This window comes from Labeo rohita, chromosome 2, assembly GCF_022985175.1.
Source record: "Labeo rohita strain BAU-BD-2019 chromosome 2, IGBB_LRoh.1.0, whole genome shotgun sequence".
NCBI lineage: Eukaryota > Metazoa > Chordata > Actinopteri > Cypriniformes > Cyprinidae > Labeo > Labeo rohita.
The window spans coordinates 24,353,666-24,376,961 of NC_066870.1; the positions used below are offsets into that span (position 1 = coordinate 24,353,666).

The window sequence follows — 23,296 nt, forward strand, 5'->3', positions numbered from 1 at the left end:
TAAAAGATGGATCTCAAAATCATACAGTCATTGATGGAAAGGATTCAAATACACAGAATTTGTGAGACCTGAAGGATTTTTCTGAAGAACAGCGGGCAGTGTAACTGTTCAGGACAAACAAGGGACTCATGAACAACTATCACTAAACAAAACAAACAAAAAAAAAACACAGCTGTGGATCATTCAGGTAACTACACAGTATTAAGAATCAAGTGTATGTAAACATTTAAATGGGGTCATTTTTATAAATTCAATTTCTTAAGTGGACTATATGTAAATGTCTTCAATGTGAAATGTCTTCAGGTCAGTACTAAATAAAAAATAACGTGTTTTTGTATGATCCCTCTTATTTTGTTAAAATAATTACCATTTTACAGATCCTGCAAGGTGTATGTAAACTTTTGACCTTAACTGTACGTTTGAACACAACTAATGCTTTGTTTGCATGTGTCCATAAGGTACAGTCACCTGTAGAGTCAGTCACCATGTCCCCAGTGGAGCGAACGGCAGCATGGGTCTTGAATAACGGCCAGTATGAAGATGAGGAAGAGGAAGGAGCGAGCAAAGATGATGCCAAATATGTAGAGAAGGTACAAAAAGCGAGAAATTTCTGCAACTATGTATTAGATAATCACTATCGGTTTTAAGAGGTTCTTTTCTTCTTCTCTAAAGTACGAACAGGAAATCTCAAAGCTGAAGGACCGCCTGCGGGCATCTAGTCGGCGACTGGAGGAATATGAGAGGCGGCTGCTGGCGCAGGAACAGCAGATGCAGAAGCTGCTGTTGGAATACAAGGCTCGATTGGAAGACAGCGAGGACCGGCTGCGCAGACAACAAGAGGAGAAAGACAGCCAGATGAAGAGTATTATCTGCAGGTGAGTGTGTGAACCAAAATTACAGTACATATAAAGGAGTCAAAAACATCTTTTTTGTCCTTTATTCATTTCTTAAAGGGATAGTTAACCCAAAAATTAAAATTCTGTCATTAATTACTGAAATCCAAGAGCCTTCTGATATCCTGCATAGACAGCAACACAACTGACACGTTCAAGGCCCAGAAAGGTAGTAAGGACATCGATAAAATAGTCCATGTGAATACTACAAGAATACTTCTTGAGTACAAAGAAAACAAAAATAACGACTTAATTAAACAATTTCTTATGTGTCAGCCTTTGATGTGTGTTTACGACAGTACCACGACTGTTGATGTTGAACCACCTATGTCACACGGACTATTTTAATGATCTCTTTACCACCTTTATGGGTCTTGAACGTGTCAGTTGTGTTGCCGTCTATGCAGGGTCAGAAAGCTCTCGGATTTAATAAAAATTATATTAATGTTACAAAGATGAACGGAGGCCTTGCGGGTTTGGAATGACATGAGAGTGAGTAGTTAACGACGGAATTTTCATTTTTGGGTGAACTATGCCTTTAAGGTACGAATGTGTCATTTTTTTCCTTTCCTCTGTCCATCTTAACCAAGTTTGCGATGTCAAAATTATTTGTTATTCTAAAGCCATGTGAAAACTGACAAGGTTTCGTGTCGTTTCTGGCTCATAGGTTGATGGCCGTGGAGGAGGAACTGAAGAGAGACCATGCAGAGATGCAGGCGGTCATAGACGCCAAACAGAAGATAATCGATGCACAGGTACTGCAGATGACCTTATTAACCAGCATGATAATGCAAGGGAACTTTTAGTGAAAGTTTGGAGATCATCTTAGTGTACTGTCTGGTTGTGAGGAGCTGGCCTGTGTGTGCTGCACAGTGGTATGCTTTGAACTCCCTGCTAAACCTCAGATGGTATTAAAGCAAACAGGCTGCTGACTGGCTCATTGTTACTGTGTCCTACTGAATTCCAGGTCGCTAATGGAACTGAGGTAATACCAGCAGGCAAGTACAAGCAGACAGTTCTGCTCCTGCAGAGCAGCTAGGCTTATGTAAGCACACCCCGATCCAACACCCATGCCTGGCCTGAACCTTTGCAACACTCAGTCCTCTAAGCCGTTTTGTTTCTTTCCACTTTAGATAACATAATAAAACAAGAGTTAAATGTGAAGTGTGTGGATTTTTAGGGTTAAAAGTCACTCTATCCAAGAGACCACGATAACAAAAATACATAATTAAAAAAAAAAAATTAACAATTTTAACTAAAAATGTTTAAATTATGTATACATACACTACCAGTATAAAAGTCTCTTCTTCTCACCAAGCCTGCATTTATTTGATCCAAAGTACAGCAAAAACAGCAAAATTTTTGAAATATTTTTACTATTTAAAATAACTCTCTTTCTATTTGAATGTATTTTAAAATGTAATTTATTCCTGTGATCAAAGCTGAATATTCAGCATCATTACTCCAGTCTTCAGTGTCACATGATCCTTCAGAAGTCATTCTAATATGCTGATTTGCTGAAATTTCTTTCTTTTTTTGAAAGACATTATAGAAATTAATACTTTTATTTAGCAAGGATGCTTTAAATTGATCAAAAGTGTTGATAAAGACATTTATAGTGTTGCAGAAGATTTCTATTTCAGATAAATGCTGTTCTTCCGAACTTTCTATTCATCAAAGAAACCTGAAAAAAATCTACTCAGCTGTTTTCAACATAATATTAACAATAATAAATGTTGTTGAGCAGCAAATTAGAATATATGACTGATTTCTGAAGGATCATGTGACTGGAGTAATGATGCTAAAAATTTTGCTTTGAAATCACTAATGAATTACGTTTTAAGATATACTCAAATTGAAAACAGTTATTTTAAATAGTAAAAATATTTCAAAATTGTATTGTGTTTGCTGTACTTTGGATCAAATAAATGCAGGCTTGGTGAGCTGAAGGGACTTTTTAAAAAAAAAAATTAAAAATCTTACTGTTCAAAAACTTTTGACTGGTAATGTATATTCAATAATGTTTTATTATTTATTAAATATTTAAAAGGATTGTCTACCCAAAAATAAAAAATCTGTCATCGTTTACTTTCATATTGTTAACCAAACAGTTTAGTTCTCCACTGACTTCCATTGAAGTCAATGAGAACCAAAACTGTGGTTATCCTCATTTTTCAAAATACAATTTTTATGTTCCATGGAAGAAGAAACTCTTTTGAAACGACATGAGGGTGAGTAAATGATGACAGTTTTCATTTTTGAACTTCAGGCGTTCTATGACACCATTAGTGGCATAGAAATGACACACCTTACCTTTAAACTAGATACTTAAATACGTTTGCATACTTAAACTTTTCAGTCATAGCCTGTTTTGTCATTTCACTTCAAAATTCTCTTCAGGGTTGGTAATCGTTCATGCTTCTCCCACATTTCAAAGCCCTCAGAGCATCTTTCTGATGTTTAGTGCGATGCTATTGAGGAATGTGTGTTGATAGGGATCTCTCTTAGCAGATTTAGTACCTGGTACCTGTGAGCTGTAGCTTTGGCTGCTGTTTTTTTATTTTCCCTCTTTATTTTTGCCTAGTCACTTCCTTATTGCCTATGCTGCCACACTCCCAGCACTGTAGTTGGTGTGTGTGCACTCCACAAGTTGCCACTGCCCTCTGCAGATAACGACTTTATATTGTAATGACGGTCTCTCTTGTCTGGTTTTTGTTTTTTTTTTTTTTTTTTTTTTTTTTGTTGCTGTCCTTTACAAACTTGCTCTTTTGTGTGTGTGTGTGTGTGCTTTTGAAGACACAGTCTTGTAGCACATGTGATTGTTCACTTGCCTGACCGCTGTAAGATTGGCACAAATTACTAATAGGCCCTGTTCATATCAGCTACTTTTTTATCTTTTTAAAATTATCTTCATTGTGAAATGAAGATGTAGTTGATTTGGTTAAAAATATACATGATAATGCATTGTATTTTTTACATAGTTTTATTTATTTATTTACTTTTTTGCTAACACATTCAGTTTCACCATCTATGTCCACCATTTCCCTTTTGGGCATATCATTTGTTTACTATATCATTTTTTTTGTAATGAATGTTTTTAAAGGAATATTCAGGGTTAAATGTGATTTCATATTAAAATAAATGCATGGAAATATAGAATATTATTAGATTAGAAGAAATGTAGATAGAAATATATTATATTATTAATAATAAAAATAAACCATTATATATAATATTTATCATACACACACATATAATATTATACATAAAATGTGATTGGATAGATGATAAAATAATAATATATATGATAAAAGCATCATAAAAGCATTGTTTTTTATATTTAATAAATCTTTTAATATTTAAATTGTTTAATAATAAAAAAAATAATTATTATTACTATTATTATTGAATATTATTGTTAATAATGATAAAACAATAAATATAATAAAAGCATAATAAAAATTAATTCATCTGAAAAGACAGTCATGCCTTTAATAAAATAATGAATATAATAATTAATTTATTATTATTATTATTATTATTATTATTATTATTGATGATGATGATGATGATGATGATGATGATAATAATAATAATAATAATAATAATAATAATAATAATAATAATAATAATAATAATAATAATAAAACTGAATGTGTGTAATATCTATTAATAATGTATGTAAAATGTAATGCATAATTAAATTCATTGACCTGAAAAGGCAATTGTACTTATAATAATGAAATTAACAAAAGAATTATTAATAATAATGATAATAATAATAATATTTAATATGTATGTAATATCCGTTAATAACTTAATAGTAAATTAGCCAATTATATATAATGTTTATTGGAATATATTTTTGTATTTTGTATACACACGTATATTATTATACATAAAATATAATTTTTATTATGATGCTTTTGTATTTGGATAGATAATAAAAATATAAATATAATAAAAGTATAATTAAAATTCATTCATCTGAAAAGATGTACCTTTTAATAATAAAATTATGAATATAATAATAATAATAATTAGTAGTAGAAGTCGTAGTAATGATTATGATGATGATAATAATAATAATAATAATAATAATAATAAAACTGAATATGTGTGTAATATCTATTAATATAATTTTTGTTATTACACATTTGTGAAAAGTTTGGTAGAATGTAGTGCATAATAAAAGTTAATTCACCTGAAAAGGCAATTATACCTTTAATAATAATAATAATAATAATAATAATATATTTATTATTATTATTATTATTATTATTATTATTATTATTATTATTATTATTATTATTATTAATATAAACAAACCATTATATATAATATTTATCATACACGCACATATAGTATTATAGATAAAATGTGATTTTTATTATATTATATTTTGTGTTTGGATGGATAAGATTGATAGACAGATTTTTGTAATGTTTGTGTTTCTGCTGCTTAATCACCAAGAGCAGGTTGTAATATTTAACTTTGAATATTCCTTTAATTTATGTTAAAAATGAAGATATCTTCAATTTGATTGTAATGTGCTTCTCTCTCTCTTTGTTTGCAGGAGAAGAGGATCAGCTCCCTGGATGCAGCTAACTCTCGGCTGATGAGTGCCCTCACTCAGGTGAAAGAGCGCTACAGCATGCACAACCTCCGCAACGGCCTGTCGCCAACCAACCCCACCAAGCTCTCCATCACTGAGAACGGAGAGTTCAAAAACAGCAGCTGCTGATTGGTGCTCGTGGACTTGCTGAGCCGTGCCGATTGGTGCTCCGAGACCGATCACCAGCACCAACTGGTCGCGTTCAACACGGACAGAGTACCCAAACTACATGCCTAAACTGACTGACTGACTACTGTATACATGCGATTGCAAGGAATGTCTGGTTATTAATGTATATAAACGTTATCTAATATTGGTTATGTACAGAAATGCTACTGCAGAGGAGTGTTTTGAAATTGCGTGGGAGAGTAAAAGCGTAGCGTCGCTTCCGAGTCGATGAGTTTGTGTTTTTTTAAATACTGATTTACGCGTAAATGCAGATTTAAGAAGATTTTTAATTATTGCCTAAGATATATGAAGGAGATGTACATATCTTAAAATAGATTTGTTTTAAAAGAAAATATGAAGAAAAGCACATAGGTATCGGCCGTAGTTGTAAATGTCCTCGAGTCACAAAATCTGACAGGCAGAAATAGATGAAAGGCAATTTTATGCACTCAGTTTTCTAACACAAATTTTCTATTTTTTGTTTTTTATTATTATTTCGTTGCCGTCTTGCAAAAGGATGTTACGACTGATTTTAGGTTGTTAAAAGCAAGCCACAGTTCAATTACAACAAATCTAGAACATGATATTCGAGAAATTAAAATTTGTGTTCATTAATCTTACTAAAAATATGACTGAAGCAGTGGGTTTAATTAATTCAAATACTGAACTGAATTAACAAACTGAATTTTCATTTTGACAGACATGTAGGTTATTTTACTGGCACTCAACCTAAATTAACTGTTCTTTTTTTTGCCCTGTATCTGTTTTATGTGACCAGAGTGCTGTGAAACCGCCAGTCTACAGTCTCACTGCCCTCTTGTTCTAGACAGCTTCACTGCCCTCTGATCCTGTTTATTGTTTCTCTGCTGCTTCATTGAAATTCATTGTTTTTCCACTGTGTTCTCCTCACATTGTCCATATGAACATCAATGCCTTTAACATTTTGTGGCACAGAACTCATCAATGTTTGCTGTTCTTGTAGCGATATATTTGATGGTCAGTCTCAAGTTGAAAGCTGAGCATTGAATAAAGATGGATTGTGGCCTCATTGATCATGTTGTCTGTGTGTGACCTGAAACTGATTTATCATTTCTGTTTCCATTCATTTTGGCTAAAAGTAGAGTCATTCCCATTAAAGATTGTTTTGTTCATTATTTATATTGTTTTATATTACATTATTTGGTAGCACTTTACAATAAGGTTCCATTTGTTCCATCAGTTAACACAAAAGTGATTCCAACATGTACTAATACATAATTAATATGAAAAGTATCTATTAATGTTAGTTAAAGGATTAGTTCACTTCCAGAATAAAAATTTCCTGGTAAAGTACTCACCCCTATGCCATCCAAGATGTTAATGTCTTTCTTTCTTCAGTCGAAAAGAAATTAAAGGGGTCATCGGATGCTAAGTTCACTTTTACATGTTGTTTGATCATTAATGTGTGTTGGCAGTGTATGTACAAATCTACCCTATAATGATAAAAATCCATGCAGTGGTTTTTAATTAATCTGTAAAAATAATATTCCCTTTTTCAAATCGGGCCATTCTCAGATGCCTGTCGTTGTGGCCCGCTCCCACAATAGTTGATTGACATGAGCGTTTTACCTCAGATCAGCTGTAACAGTCCAACCTCCATTGTTTCGATGCTGGAGCAGGAATGTAAGTTAGACAAGAATACATATAATGTATAGGATATCAGTGGGGATAATCTAAAATTATCCTTGGGCCAAATACAGTCAAACCAAAAATTATTCAGATACCAGATCATTTTTGATAGTTTTTTTTTTGTTTACTAGTGGGTTCAGGACACTATAGTTCAATTATGTTAATGAGGATGGCAAAATTAACTGTAACATATTATACCCAAAAATTCTTTATACAGTGGACTACCACCCTGGTGAAAAAAACAGCATATGCTGGTAGGTATGTTTTAATGCTGGTTTGAGCTGGTTCTTAGCTTGTTCATGCTGGTCCTTTGCTGGTTTATGCTGGTCATGTTGCTGGTCAAGGACCAGTATAAATCAGCAAAGGACCAGCTTAAACTAGTACCAAAACATACCTAACCAGCATCCCAGCATCAAAATATGCCTTCCAGCATATGCTGGTTTTTTCACCAGGGCAGTAAAATTAGATTTGACACTTTGACTTGACCGCCCTGGTGAAAAAAACAGTGTATGCTGGTAGGTATGTTTTGATGCTGGAATGCTGGTTAGGTAGGTTTTGATGCTGGTTTAAGCTGGTCCTTTGCTGTTTTTTGCTGGTGATGTTGCTGGTGATGTTGCTGGTCAAGGACCAGCATGAACCAGCACAAACCAGCAAAGGACCAGCTTAAACCAGTACCAAAACATACCTAACCAGCATCCCAGCATCAAAACATGCCTTCCAGCATATGCTGTTTTTTTCACCAGGGCAGTAAAATTAGATTTGACACTTTTTTTTCACCGCCCTGGTGAAAAAACCAGCATATGCTGGTAGGTATGTTTTGATGCTGGAATGCTGGTTAGGTAGGTTTTGATGCTGGTTTATGCTGGTCCTTTGCTGGTTTTTGCTGGTGATGTTGCTGGTCAAGGACCAGCATGAACCAGCAAAGGACCAGCATAAACCAGCAAAGGACCATCTTAAACCAGCATCAAAACATACCTACCAGCATATGCTGGTTTTTCACCAGGGCGTGTTTTGTTATATACCTTTCTATCAAAGTTATCTGACATTATCAAGATGAATTTGTTCTGACACAGTTTAACTCTTGAGTCCTTGCCATATTTTATTACTACGTTCTAAACTATAGCGAATAAACTGTGATAATGTGAGAAATGTTCAAGGTGCCTGAATACATTTTGGTTGGACTGTAAATAGGAACTAACATTCGATCAATAAATTATTTTTTCCTAATTTGAACACCAAAATCTATATATGTTATCAATAATATGTAATGTATAGTAATATATAATAATATATGTTATAATAATACTTTATTGAATCTGCTTTGCAGCACGATTTAACACTGGATACGATACGTCACTTCCGGCTCTGATTTGCGTGTGTTTACTGCTCTGCAAGCTCTCCTGTAGCATACGTACTTTTCTGAACATCGTGTGCGTCCTATTTGGGTTTGTGCGAAAGGGCCTTTGTTGGGTAAGTTATGATACAAACGTAGAGCATTTCATCTAAATGTTTGTTTAATAGCTTTGCTTAATCATTTTATTATATTCCCCGGATATGGCTGCAGGAACCGGCTAACGTTAGCTAATGTTAGCCCATTCATTACAGCGGGCTACGTGTAAATACATAGCCAAAAAACTCTTTAGGTGTTCATTTGTGTATATTAAATGTATTATTTTTCGTGTGAAAACAGTTAAACATCCTAACCACCACATAATACAGTTATTCTTGCATTGCAGTAACTTATTCATTTTTTTCCGCCTAACGTAACGTTAGTTTTGCAGTCAATAGGTGGTTGCGTTTATCTCTGAGGAATTGGAAGATTGTAGAGTATTGTTGTTTTCCTTTGGTCGATTACAAATCTTATTTTTATTTTATTTTTAATCGCTATATTATTTAATTCGTGCAGGCCGTCAACAATGGCGGACATTAAGAACTTCCTGTATGCTTGGTGTGGAAAAAAGAAGCTAACGCCAAACTATGACATCCGAGCAGCTGGAAATAAAAACAGACAGAAATTCATGTGTGAGGTGAGAATATAGCTGAGGCCTGTTAAAGTCATTTGCGAATGGTACGTGTATATACATATAAAATAAAAGGTGTTTTATTATTGTATTTTTTAACTATGTTGTGTAAGGTGCGTATTGAGGGTTACAGTTACATTGGCATGGGAAATTCAACCAACAAGAAGGATGCTCAGTCAAACGCAGCCCGGGATTTTGTGAATTATCTTGTTCGGACGAAAGAAGTTAGTCCTGGTGAAGTTCCTGCTTTAGGGGTCAGTATCACATCTGTGTTTACCAGCTCCCCATCTGTGTTTTGAGGAAGGACTAAGTGTACATTTATCATTTTCAGGTCAGCGTACCTGATGGAGGCTGTGAAGAAGGGAATGGAGGGAATGGTGGGTTTGGAAATCTCCCATCCAACTGTCCACTTCCTCCACATCTGGCTGTGAAGAGGGAATTAGGGGAAGGTATCTTCTGTTATATCTAGATTCATCCAGTAATTGATCGCTAACAAAATATCTGCTATAATGTAACCATGTATAACACTGAGTAAAACAATTTCTTCCTGTTCCTCAGAACCCTCCGAGGGTTTTGCGAAACCTGTTCCTGGAGTCACAGGTTTGGGCTATTCTGGTTCTGGTTCTGGTTCTAGTTTTGGTAATGCCCAATGGGAGCGAGGAGCCAATCTGCAGGCATATTACTCTAAGAGAGAGGAACAGGATGCAAAAGCAGTAGGTCTTTACTTTTCCTTTTTTGTTTTGACCACCATTATAGAACGTTTCTGAAAATGATAATGAGTTTTTTTTTTTTCTTATTCCCCAAGACTTTAGAATCAGAGGAGGTTGATCTAAATGCTGGCCTGCATGGGAACTGGACTTTGGACAACGCTAAGGCTCGTCTGAACCAGTTCTTTCAGAAGGAAAAGAACCAAACTGATTACAAGTACAGCCAAGTCGGGCCTGACCACAACAGGTCAGAACATTCCCATATACTACAACTGCTTAGTTTTTGATCCATTCCGTGTGCTGTTTAAGAGAATGATTCGTTTGTAGGACAATGTTTGTAGTTAAAAACTGGTATCCTCATTAAAAATCAGACCATGCATTTAAGTGTGATCAAGGGTTTGTTTTTCTGCTGGACTGAAACAATGACAGAGAACTCCTTGATGTGTATCTAACCTCAAGGAGGTCTCAGACAACTAAAACACAGGCTCATCTCGGATGTTACCATACAAAATGCAGAACGTTTCATGGGTGAAATCTCACAAAACTTGTCAAGAACACGTCCAAGTCATATTTCACTGTATACGTAAAATACTGTATAAGATAAAATACTTAATTGTCATAATATCAATGCAAAAAAATCGTAATGGTCTTAAAACAGGCTTTATTATTGTTATTACTTAAAAAAAGTAAAAAGACAATTATGACTTTAGGAACAATATTTTTTAGTATTATTTTATTTAGCTTTATTTTATTTTTTTTAATGCAAAAATATCTTAATGTTCTAAAACAGGCTTTATTATCATTATTATTATCATTATTATTAAAGACAAATTAAAATTAATTAAAAAAGACAATTATATTTATTTTTTAGGACCACATTTTATGTTTTTTGTTTTGCAAAAAAATCCTAATTTTGACTTTATTATTATTATTAATATTATTAATAACAAAAAAGTAAATTATGTCTGTTTTAGGACCAATATTTATTTTTTGTTTTATTCTTAATCTTAATGTTCTAAAAACAGGCTTTATTATTAAAAGGTAAAAAGACAATTATGTCTATTTTAGGACCAGTATTTTTATTATTATTTTATTTAGCTTTATTATTATTATTATTTTTATTTTTTTTTTTTTGCAAAAATATCTTAATGTTCTAAAAGCATACTTTTATTTTTACAATTTACAAAATAATAATAAATAAATAAATAATAATAATGATAATAATAATTATTATTATTATTATTAAAAAGTAAAAAGACAGTTATGTCTATTTTAGGACCAATATTTTTTTTTTTATTTCTTAATTTTTTTACTTATTGTTAGGCAAAAAATATCTTAATGTTCTAAAAGCAGGCTTTATTATTTTTATTATTATTATAAAAAACAAAAAGTAAATAATGTCTGTTTTAGGACCAATATTTTATTTTGTTTTATTAAAAAAAATGTTGTTTGTTTTGTTTTGTTATGCAAATAAAAATATTATTGTTCTAAAAAAAACTTCATCATCATCATTATTATTATTATTATTATTATTATTATTATTATTGTTGTTTATATAAAATAAAAAAGTAAATTGTTTATTTTAGGACCAATGTTTTTGTTTTGTGGTGGTGGTGTTGTTGTTGTTGTTGTTGTTGTTGTTGTTGTTTTGAAGTGTGACCTGGACATGTTTTTGTGAGATTCACCCATGTAGTATGTAATCTTGAGGGAGGACAATAGAGATGCCAAAAATCACAACCTTACATGGGGGAAAACATGTGACATGACTTAGGCTACACTAAGAGGTCACATGGTGAAGTGTGTGATTGGTTGGGTCTAGAGGCGGGAGAGGCAAAATAATGTCTGGTTGTGATTTTTGGTGTCACTCGTCCATCAGGGGTCAAGGCCTCCAGGATCTAGAAAGGAATACCGGCATGTTTAGAAGTCTGGCAGAAAAACAAACCTGCTCAGGATGGGTTGTCCTGTACGAACTCTACGCTGAAATGTCACTCTGTTGATCTCATGTGCTGCCCCTTTAAGAGGTCAGTTTGTTTGTGCTTAAATCTTATAAATCCCCCTGTAGGCAGAATATCATGTTGGGATGTCTTGATTTTAAATATTGCTCTGTTATAGGAGTTTTATTGCTGAGATGACACTCTTTGTAAGACAACTGGGTAGGAGTAAGTATCAGAAAATGTTCTACATAATAAACTGTAGGTCAACAGCAAATAGTTTTACATCAGAAGTTGTGTCCTTGCTAAAACTGCCCTACTTTTTCAGAGGTTTCAGCCCGTGAGCATGGCTCTACGAAGAAGCTTGCCGCCCAGTCTTGTGCGCTGTCTCTCGTCCGTCAGCTTTACCATTTGGGGGTAATAGAAGCCTACACGGGACAGACCAAGAAGAAAGAAGGAGAGAGTGTGAGTTTAACACCCCATTTTATCTCTGACCTGTGTGTTTTCAGACTCTTCTAACTTCCTGTTTTGGTTGCTGTGACAGGTGGATGTATATGAAGTGAATCTCAGTGATGATGTACAGCATCAAATACACAGTATTGTGCAGGAGCTTGGCATCCAGATCCCTCATCCTGTAAGTGTTGGACAGAAATCCTACTTGACTTAAGTTCACTTCCAGAACAAAAAGTTACAGATAATTTACTCACCCCCTTGTCAACCAAGATGTTTGTGTCTTTCTTTCTTGATAAGAAATTGTGTTTCTTGAAGAAAAAAATTCAGGAGTGTTCTCCATATAGTGGAGTTCAATGGTGCCCCCAAGTTTAAACTTCCAAAATGCAGTTTAAATGCAGCTTCAAATGGCTCTAAGAAGGGTCTTATCTAGCAAAACGATCAGTCATTTTTGAAAAAAAATTGACCTCAAACGCTTGTCTTGGCTAGGTCTGCATGAACTGTTTTCTCCGGGTCAATACAGTTAGGGTATGTCGTTTTGCTAGATAAGTCCCTTCTTCCTTAGCTGGGATCGTTTAGAGCCATTTGAAGCTGCATTTAAACTGCATTTTGGAAGTTTAAACTCAGTGTAACCATGGAACTCCGCTATATGGAGAGAAATTCTGGAATGTTTTCCTCAAGAAACATAATTTCTTTACGACTGAAGAAAGAAAGACACGAACATCTTGGATGACAAGGGCGTGAGTAAGTTGTCTGTACATTTTTGTTCTGGAAGTGAACTACTCCTTCAGAAGCATTACCAACTAAGATTAAGTAAGAATGTGGTTTTCTTTTTAGCCTCAGGACCCCAACAATCCAGTATCTCTGGTGCAAGCGAAGATGGCTCACTTTGAGCCTTCACAAAGGCAAAGCATGTCAGGAGTTGTGCCGTGGTCTCCACCACAGGTCAACTGGAACCCTTGGACCAGCTCCAACATCGACGAAGGACCGCTGGCATTTGTAAGTCTGCTGTTCTGCCAATGATAGCAAATTGGTTTTAAGCTCTTCATGCCACTGAAAACCTATTGCACTTTGATTTGCAGTGTACCCCAGAACAGATCAGCACAGACCTGCTGCATGAGCTCAACTACCAGCTTGAACAGGATAAAAATCTCCAGACGGTTAGATAAAAACAGCCCTGAACAAGTCTTGTGGTTTTTAGTATGCATTTGGTTTTGCTAAATCAACTAACCGCATGATTTTTAACAGATGCTCTCAGAGCGAAGTCAGCTGCCTGTCAAGAACTTCCAGGAGCAAATCATGTCCACCATTCACAACAACCCAGTGGTCATCATTCGTGGAGCCACCGGCTGTGGAAAGACCACTCAGGTTCCTCAGTACATCTTGGATGAGTTCATACAGGGAAGCAGGGCATCTGAATGCAATATCGTCGTTACGCAGGTGAGTTGAAATGCTTATTAATTTTGTGTGCTTGCTCACCATAAGAAAGACCGTAATGCTGCTGTTCATCCTCTTAGCCAAGACGAATCAGTGCCGTGTCAGTGTCTGAACGTGTAGCGTTCGAGAGAGGAGAGGAGGTGGGGAAAAGCTGTGGCTACAGTGTGCGTTTTGAGTCTGTCCTGCCCAGACCTCATGCCAGCATCCTCTTCTGCACAGTTGGTACGTTTCACTTTGTGTTTTCTAACTGTGGCACATTGCACAGGGTTGGGTGAAAGAACTAAAATGTCTTGTTCACAGGGGTGCTGCTGAGGAAACTGGAAGCTGGTATCCGTGGGATCAGTCATGTGATTGTGGATGAAATCCATGAGAGAGACTTGAATGTAAGTCCAGTGTTGCCATACCATATGCGACCCTGGACCACAAAACCAGTCTGAAGTAGCAGATGTATATTTGTAGCAATAGCCAACAATACATTGTATGGGTCAAAATGATCTTTTTTTCTTTTATGCCAAAAATCATTAGGATTTTAAGTAAAGATTATGTTCCATGAAGATATTTTGTCAATTTTCTACTGTAAATATATCAAAACTTAATTTTTGATTAGTAATATGCATTGCTTAGTACTTTATTTGGACAACATTAAAGGCGATTTTTCTCAATATTTAGATTTGTTTTTTTGTTTTTGTTTTTTTCACCCTCAGATTCCAGATTTTCAAATAGTTGTATCTCGTCCCAATATTGTCCTATTCCTATTCTGACAAACCATACATCAATGGAAAGTTTATTTATTCAGCAATTAAAAAAAAATAGACCCTTATGACTGGTTTTGTGGTTGATGGTCACGTATGAGCTTTAAAAGAGTTTTGTGCAGTGTCTCACTTTATCCACAAGTATGTTTTTCTGTCCAGACTGATTTCCTGTTGGTAGTGTTGAGAGATGTGGTCCAGGCTTACCCTGATGTGCGCATTATCCTCATGTCTGCCACCATTGACACCACCATGTTTAGGGAATACTTTTTTAACTGTCCTGTCATCGAGGTGCATGGACGTGCACATCCTGTGCAAGGTGAGAAGCATGTTTTCACAATGCACTGTATTATAATGTTGTTCTAGTTATTTAATATTAACATAATCTCACATACTGAATAAAAAAAACTGTAAAACCCTATGCTGAATTTGTTTCAGCGACTTCAATATTATTTGTATGTTTTGATATTTCCAGAGTATTTCCTTGAAGACTGCATTCAAATGACTCAGTTTGTACCACCACCAATGGACCGGAAGAAAAAAGATAAAGATGAGGATGGTGGAGAGGAAGATGTATGTTTTTGTTTGTTTGTTTTAAATTAGGTGCAAAAAAGCATTATACCATCTGAGAAAAATGCACATTTTTAAGATATAAATGAATTTATACTGTCATTCACTTAAGTCAAAGCCAGTAGTGAGAAGTAATTTTAAAGAAATTCCACTACTTCCACTATGACACATTAAATTGATAAAAAGTTACAGTAAAGACTTGTACAGGGTTACAAAAATATATATTTAATTATAAATTAATTTAGTATATTCCTTCATAAATGCTTTTATAAAAAGTTCACTTCTAAATTAAAATTCCCTGATAATTTACTCACCTCCATGTCATCCATGATGTTCATTTCTTTCTTCAGTCAAAAACATTCCAGGATTTTTCTGCATATAGTGGACTATAGTGGGAGCCAACAGGTTGAAGGTCCAAATTGCAGTTTTAATACAGCTTCAAAAGGCTCTACACCATCTCAGCTGAGGAATAAATGTCTTGTCTAGCGAAACAATCTGTCATTTAAAAAAAAAATAAATTTATGTACATACTTTTTAATGCTTATTTTGCACTTGCTCTGCGATGCGCATCCGCAACTTCATGCATTACACAATCACGTTGGAAAGGTCATACATGGTTAGTTCTTCATCAGTGTACTTTGGTTCAAAAAGGTAGGGTAGGGTGAAGACCTCCATCTTGTTTTCTCCCCCAACTTCAAAATTGTCCAATGTTGTTGTTGTACCTTTTTTGTAAAGGGCGTTTGACTTTCTTTCTACATTCGCTTTGCAAACACTGGGTCAGTAATTCCGCCTATGTCACGCATAAACGTTCCAATGTGATTACATAATGCGTGAACACAGAGCTAGTGCTAGATGAGCATTTGTGGTTAAAAAGTGTATATTTTTACAGTTTTTTTAATTATTATTTTGTTTTTTTAGATAGATAAGACCGTTATTCCTTAGCTACGATCATGTAGATCTTCAAAGAGCCATTGAAGTCCACTATATGGAGAAAATTCTGGAATGTTTTCCTCAAAAACCTTAAATACTTTTTGACTGAAGAAAGGCATGAATATCTTGGTTGACACAGGGTTGATTGAAATTCTGGAATTCTGGATTGAACTAATCCTTTGAGAGACTAATTTTCTAAAATAATAAAAAAAAAAATCTTACCAGCCCAAAAATGTTTAAACTTTACTCCACAACACTGATCAGATAATAATTTACTTAAATGTTCCTAAATTGAACCTGGAAATGCTTGACTTTTGTATTTCTGTGTTCTACAGATGAACTGTAATGTCATCTGTGGAAATGAGTATTCTCCTGAAACCAAGCGAGCCATGTCTCAGTTGAATGAGAAGGAAACTCCATTTGAGCTGATTGAGGCTTTGCTGAAGTACATTGAAACACTAGAAGTACCAGGAGCTGTGCTAGTCTTCCTGCCAGGCTGGAATCTCATCTATTCCATGCAGAAACACCTGGAGATGAACCCTCACTTCGGTCTGTAATGATATATTCCGCTCACACTCAAGCAAAATTTTTTCTTGAGATATTTTGTTTTGTGTTCCCTTATCTCTTAATAATTCCTCCAATATTATGTCCCTCAAAGGTGGTCATCAATACCGAATCCTGCCGCTTCACTCTCAGATCCCCAGAGAAGAACAGAGACGAGTGTTTGAGCCCGTTCCTGATGGTGTGACTAAGGTTTGGAGACGTTTCACTGTGCGGTTTATGAAATGATGTATTAAAACTTGTTTTAAACCAATTTTGTGATCACACCACAGGTCATTTTGTCCACCAACATCGCTGAGACCAGCATTACCATCAATGATGTGGTCTTCGTCGTCGACTCCTGCAAGTAAGCAGCACCTTTAAGTAAAAAGATTTACCCCAAAATTACAATTCTGTCATTTAATCACCCTCATGTCATTCCAAAACTGTATGACTTTCTTTTGTGGAAATGTTTTTTTTTTTTGTCCATACAATGGAAGTCAATGGTAACCAAAGTTTGAAAGTTTGACTTTTTTTCTCTTTGATGTACATTTCTCTTCTCTGTATGCTCTGTTTTCTCCACAAATGCTTTAAAAATGCCAAATGTGTGTCATTCAGGCAGAAAGTGAAGTTGTTCACTTCTCACAACAACATGACAAACTACGCCACAGTTTGGGCTTCCAAGACCAACCTTGAGCAAAGGAAGGGACGAGCTGGCAGAGTCAGACCAGGCTTCTGCTTTCACCTGTGCAGCAGAGCTCGTTTTGAAAAGTATGCCATTGTTCGGTTGTACCAAAACTTCAAACAAAATCACACATTATGTGAAATGTTAATGATTCCAATCATTGTTGTGCAGGCTGGAGACACACATGACTCCTGAAATCTTCCGCACACCACTGCATGAGGTGGCCCTCAGCATTAAGCTACTGAGACTGGGTGCCATTGGGAATTTCTTGTCCAAAGCCATTGAGCCGCCTCCATTGGATGCCGTTATTGAAGCTGAACATACTCTGAGAGGTACAGCTTCTGTGTTACATGTATTAATAGTAATGTTGAAGTGAACAAAATTAAATAAGCCCCTATTGTTCCCCAGAGCTGGATGCTCTAGACTGTAATGATGAGCTGACTCCATTGGGACGCATTCTGGCCAAACTGCCCATTGAACCACGTCTGGGAAAAATGATGATCATGGGATGCATCTTTAAGTAAGTTTATCCATCCAACCATGGCTGTTTATGAAATGAGTGAATCTTTTAAAGCTGTCATGAACATTTAGGTTATTTTTAACCCCCAAAATAAACAGCGCATTAAGATTAAAAAATGGGGAAAAAAATAATTATACATGTACACACGCATATTATATAATAAATATTTACATATACTCCTGCTGTTAAAAAAAGTCTGGGATTAAGAAGATTTTTAATGTTGTCAAAGAATGCTTTTCTGCTCATCAAGGCTGTTTATTTGATTAAAATACAGAAAAAAACAGTAATATTGTGAAGTGTTATTGCAATTTAAAATAGTTGTTTTCTATTTTAATATACTTTAAAGTAAAATGCATTTCTGTGATGCAAAGCTGAATTTTTGTTAGCCATTACTCCAGTCTTCAGCAGCAAATGATCCTTCAGAAATCATTCTAATATGCTGATTTATTATCAATGTTGAAAACAGTTGTGCTGCTTTATTTATTTATTTATTTATTTATTTATTTATTTATTTATTTATTTTGGAATTTTTGAATTTTTTTTTTTATTTTTTTTTTCTTTGAATAAAATGTTAAAAAGAATAGCATTAATTTAAAATAGAAATATTTTGCAACAATGTACACTACCATTCAACGTTTGGGTCAGTACATTTTTTTTTTTTTTTTGAAAGAAATTAATTTTTTTATTCAGCAAGGAAGTGTTAAATTGATAAAAAGTGGTAGTAAAGACTTGCGTTGTTAGAAAGTATTTCTATTTTGAATAAATGCTGTTCCTTCTAACTTTTTATTCATCAAAGAATCCTGAAAAAATATTACATGTTCCAAAAATATATTAAGCAGCACAACCGTTTTCAACATTGATAATAAATCAGCATATTAGAATGATTTCTGAAGGATCATGTGACACTGAAGACTTTGGTAATGGCTGATAAAAATTCAACATTGCATCACAGAAGTAAATTTATATTTTTAAGTATAATAAAATAGAAATCTGTTCATTTAAATGGCAAATATATTTTATAATATTTTTTTTCAGTTTTTTTTTTTTGTTTTGTTTTGTTTTTTTAATCACATGAGTGGAACTTTGAGCATGAGAGACTTTTTTAAAAAACATAAAAAATCTTATCTCAAACTTTTGAATGGCAGTGTGTCTTTTTTATGCTTTTTTGTTAGCTACCCAAATTACCTGTTGTATTTACTTACACTTGTGTATGTGTTCGTCTTGTTTAGCGTTGGAGATGCCGTGTGCACCATCTCAGCAGCGACTTGTTTCCCTGAGCCCTTTATCAACGAGGGCAAACGCCTCGGCTTTGTTCATAGAAACTTTGCAGGCTCACGTTTCTCAGATCATGTGGCTTTACTCTCTGTCTTCCAAGCCTGGGATGAAGTCCGGTGGGTCCAAATGCCATTGTATTAAATTTAGAGACTTTTTTAATGTAACATTTTGATTTCTTGAGGGATTTGCAATATAAATAGATTCTAATCTTCCAGGATGGGAGGTGAGGATGCAGAGATCCGGTTTTGTGAGCACAAGAGGCTGAACATGCCCACTTTGAGGATGACCTGGGAGGCCAAGGTCCAGCTGAAAGAAATCCTTGTCAACGTCGGCTTCCCTGAAGGTTAAGCCGTGCTTCTAAATGCACTTGCATGTAGTGCTAGTTTATTTGAGAGTCTCAGATGTTACTTAGAGAGATTCTAAAGTGGATTGTTGTCATTTCCCTTACTTGCAGAGTGCCTTTTGAATCAGGTGTTTAACACTGTGGGACCAGACAATAACTTGGATGTGGTGATCTCTCTGCTGACGTTTGGCTCTTACCCCAACGTGTGTTACCACAAAGAAAAAAGGAAGATCCTGACCACAGAGGGGCGAAATGCTCTCATTCACAAATCCTCAGTCAACTGTCCTTTCAGCAACCACGATTTGGTGTATCCATCACCCTTTTTTGTCTTTGGGGAAAAGGTTTGTTTAAGAGTCCAACTATTTTTTTTTTTCTGTTTCTACTTCATTTAGGCTTAATAGAGACTTGAACCATGATTTTCTACTTGGTTACTAGTTGTAAATAATATTAGGGGGCTGAACATTCTTCTAATATTAGAATCTCTAGTGACCCTAGACCGCAAAACCAGTCATAAGTGTCAATTTTCTGAAATTGAGATCACCTGAAGCTAAATAAATAAGCTTTCCATTGATGTATGGTTTGTTAGGATAGGATAAAATTTGACAGATACAACTATTTGAAAATCTGAAATCAAGATGCAAAAAAATCTAAATATTGAGAAAATCACCTTTAAAGTTGTCCAAATGAAGTTCTTAGCATTGCATATTATTAATCAAAAATTAAGTTTTGATACATTCATGGTAGGAAATTTACAAAATATCTTCATGGAACATGATCTTAACTTAATATCCTAATGATTTCTGGCATAAAAGATGTATCAATCATTTTGACCCCTACAATGTATTGTTGGCTATTGCTACAAATATACCCGTGCTACTTAAGACTGGTTAATTGGTACAGGGTCACATATTATAATCCAGTCCAATCAAATATATAAAGTCTAGTTAAAATATTTAACTGGGCTGTGTAGTGTAAGACAAAGAGAAAGACTTACATTTCAAATGTGTACACTACCATTTCTGAGTTTGGGGTTTATGAGATTTTTAGTGCTTTTACTCAGAATTGACCCATTAAATTGATCAAAAGTGGTAGTAAAGACATTTATATTGTTATATGAAGCAGATGATAATAAAAAATGTTTCCTGAGCACCAAATCAGCATATTAAAATGATTTCTGATGGATTATGTGACACTGAAAACTAGAGCAAAGGCTGCTGAATATTCAAATTTGCATCACAGGAATAAGTTACATTTTACAGAATATTAAAATACAAAAACATTTCGATTTCTAATTTATTCCTGTGACTTTTTATCAACTTGAACGCGTCCTTGGTGAATAAAAGAGTTCTTGTCTTTCAGAAAACATTGAAAGAATCTTTGTGGTCCAATACTTTTGAATGGTAGTGTGCATCTGCTAAAAGTTATTTTTGTCAGCTTTTAGGAGTACACACATATAATGTGTGTCTTTTGTAATTACAGATCCGAACTCGAGCTATTTCTGCCAAAGGAATGACTCTTGTCAGTCCTCTTCAGCTTATTCTCTTTGGCTCAAAGAAGATCACCTCCAATGGAGAAGTTGTTGAGCTTGATGACTGGTATGTGTTGAACAGTAAACCACAAATAAGTCAGGAATGAGGAATTTTGGTAGCAAGCCAAATATTTGGCAAGGAAGTCAATTCTATTCTTTCCTTGTGTAGGATCAAATTGAAGATTCCCCATGATGTAGCCGGTGGTGTGGCATCTCTGCGGGCCGCGATGGAAGCCCTGGTGGTGGAGGTGACCAAAGACCCAGAATACATTCGAAATTTTGATCCCGCCAATGAGCGCTTGTTGAACGTCATTCGGCTTGTATCTAGACCCTCGTCAGCAGGCATCAACCTGATGGCCTCCAACCCACGGTGAGATCGTTGAACCCATACATTTAATCGACTGAAGGTTCCTTATGGCTGAACTCTTCTAACATCTCTCATCTTTGGTTTTTATAGCTTTGGAGATGGTCCACGTCCACCTAAGATGGCTCGTACTGACTTCGGAGGGGGTGGAGAGTTCAGGGGCCGTGGAGGAGGAGGATACAGAGGTGGCGGAGGCGGTGGATCCTGGTCTGGTGGAGGATATAGAGGAGGTGGAGGATATCAGGGTGGTGGAGGCGGCTTCAGAGGTTCTGGAGGGTTTCGTGGCAGCGGGGGTGGATTCAGGGGGTCTGATAGAGGTGGCTTCAGGGGTTCTGGTGGGGGTGGATTTAGAGGGTCTGGTGGGTTTAGAGGATCTGGTGGCTACAGAGGATCTAATGGGGGTGGAGGATACCGAGGAGGATATGGAGGGAGGGGATTCAGGGGAAACAGGGGTGGTTTTCAAAGTTGAACATCTGAACGGTCATATCTGTGGAAAGGTATACAATTATGTATAAGTTTTGTTGTTGCTTTTTGTTGATTTGTTCAATCTTTACTCGTTTTTTGTAAAAAAGCATGAAAGAATTGAATCTGTGACTGCTGTAGTGTCAGCTAATAACAGTTATTAAAAATAACTATTTGTGACCAATGTTTAATCCTTTTTAAATAGATAGCAAATACATGTTGTGTTGTATTCTAATAAAATCATTTCTTTTTTTAGCATTTTGAATCATTTCATCTTCATTCTTGATCTTTCTCATGCCCTTTAAGAAATGAGTTCACTAAGATATGGGAATCAAAAAAATCAGTTTCCAGATGTGTGGTTGTGCAGCAATGTGTAACTCCAGCCAAGTTTTTTTCTATTCAGATTAAGCAACATTTTATGCCCTAAAACATGCAACTCATAGTTTTGAAATGTGCATTCTGAGAAATTAATTTGTGAAATATACAAGTAACACTTTTTTTTTCTCAGTTTTTCAGATTCCAATGTCTTTCCAGAGACCACAAAATACAGTGACATTTTTGCAGCTGGAAAATTGTCTATAAAACTCTGTACACGCAGGAGTTTGGGAACACTGACAACTGAAGTGTGTTGACATATCTTTTGAAAAATATAAATCAATTTTATCTTTTTTATGTACATTCCATTTTGGAACATGTGCGATACACTGATAGAGTGATACATGAGTAACCGCATTATTTTGGCTAACGAATATATCTTTGAATAACAAATCCATTGCTCAACTAAACATTTTTAGAAACGTTCAACCAAAAAGTGCTGTGAAATCACCATTTAATATGAATAATTAAATATTTGCAAGGTTTAATCATTTAGATCTGCCATAACTGTAGTGTTTGGTGCTTGCTTAAAATGCTGGCAAAATGTGTCATTTAGAATATGTATATTACATACATTATTTGAATAAACTATTCCTATGAGTAATTTAGATAACTACCTCATATCTAACGCTTATCGGATTTCGTTTGCTAATGACTACCGATAGAGGTCGCTTTAAACCCGCAACAGAGTATGTTTACATAGGATTGGAGAGTTTGGATGTTGCCATTAACGATTTAAAAGGTATTTAATTGCTTTTTAAAATGAAACCCTAACTGACTAACCTAAACTGCAAATATAATTGTTTAAAAGTGTAATTGCAACTATAACCGCAAGTTCTCTACACACCTTTTTAACATTTTTACATAATTACATTTGATTTACCAAAAAAGCAAATCTGGCACCACAGCAAAATTCCAGTGGCCACTTGGAACATCTCTGAGGACAATATAGTCCTAGCCTGTGGGTACGATAAGAGAGTACATTCCTCTTGTATCCTTGGAGAACAATTGCTGATGAATGTGTTCAAAGTATGAAGGCAGCAGTGAGACAATGCACATCCTGGG

At 35.0% G+C, this 23,296-nt stretch overlaps 2 protein-coding genes across 8 annotated transcripts in view; both read left to right on the forward strand.

The window, feature by feature from the left end:
* rasal2 (RAS protein activator like 2) overlaps positions 1-6,832 on the forward strand; it is a 103,197-nt gene extending 96,365 nt beyond the window's left edge. For all 6 annotated transcript variants that reach the window (XM_051130640.1, XM_051130622.1, XM_051130631.1 and 3 more), the window contains 4 exons: positions 459-590; positions 673-875; positions 1,561-1,648; positions 5,470-6,832. In XM_051130640.1, coding sequence (XP_050986597.1) covers positions 459-590; positions 673-875; positions 1,561-1,648; positions 5,470-5,637 — 591 coding nt within the window. In that variant the 3' untranslated portion in view covers positions 5,638-6,832. The remainder of the gene's footprint in view (positions 1-458; positions 591-672; positions 876-1,560; positions 1,649-5,469) is intronic.
* Positions 6,833-8,687: 1,855 nt separating this feature from the next.
* dhx9 (DEAH (Asp-Glu-Ala-His) box helicase 9) lies at positions 8,688-22,111 on the forward strand. 2 transcript variants are annotated; one of them, XM_051130672.1, is made up of 28 exons: positions 8,688-8,814; positions 9,251-9,371; positions 9,479-9,619; positions 9,697-9,814; positions 9,924-10,078; positions 10,171-10,319; positions 12,185-12,231; positions 12,332-12,468; positions 12,548-12,637; positions 13,291-13,452; positions 13,536-13,613; positions 13,702-13,893; positions 13,971-14,112; positions 14,191-14,273; positions 14,802-14,958; positions 15,115-15,212; positions 16,475-16,688; positions 16,798-16,892; positions 16,973-17,046; positions 17,298-17,450; positions 17,536-17,696; positions 17,773-17,884; positions 19,114-19,275; positions 19,375-19,502; positions 19,614-19,843; positions 20,982-21,097; positions 21,200-21,400; positions 21,488-22,111. In XM_051130672.1, the coding sequence occupies exons 2-28, from the start codon at positions 9,261-9,263 to the stop codon at positions 21,861-21,863; spliced, it is 3,882 nt and encodes a 1,293-aa protein (XP_050986629.1). In that variant the 5' UTR covers positions 8,688-8,814; positions 9,251-9,260; the 3' UTR covers positions 21,864-22,111. The 2 variants fall into 2 exon arrangements, with proteins under 2 accessions (XP_050986629.1, XP_050986635.1); XM_051130678.1 differs by lacking the exons at positions 8,688-8,814; positions 9,251-9,371; positions 9,479-9,619; ... (1 more) ...; positions 9,924-10,078; positions 10,171-10,319 and adding an exon at positions 11,954-12,093.
* The last annotated feature ends 1,185 nt before the right edge of the window (positions 22,112-23,296 follow it).

Excerpts from the sequence above, each read along its gene's own strand:
- dhx9 (XM_051130672.1), top strand. The coding sequence starts at position 9,261 with ATGGCGGACATTAAGAACTTCCTGTATGCTTGGTGTGGAAAAAAGAAG. Across the intron at positions 9,372-9,478 it reads GACAGAAATTCATGTGTGAG|GTGCGTATTGAGGGTTACAG; the intron begins GTGAGAATATAG and ends ATGTTGTGTAAG. Across the intron at positions 10,079-10,170 it reads AGGAACAGGATGCAAAAGCA|ACTTTAGAATCAGAGGAGGT; the intron begins GTAGGTCTTTAC and ends TTATTCCCCAAG.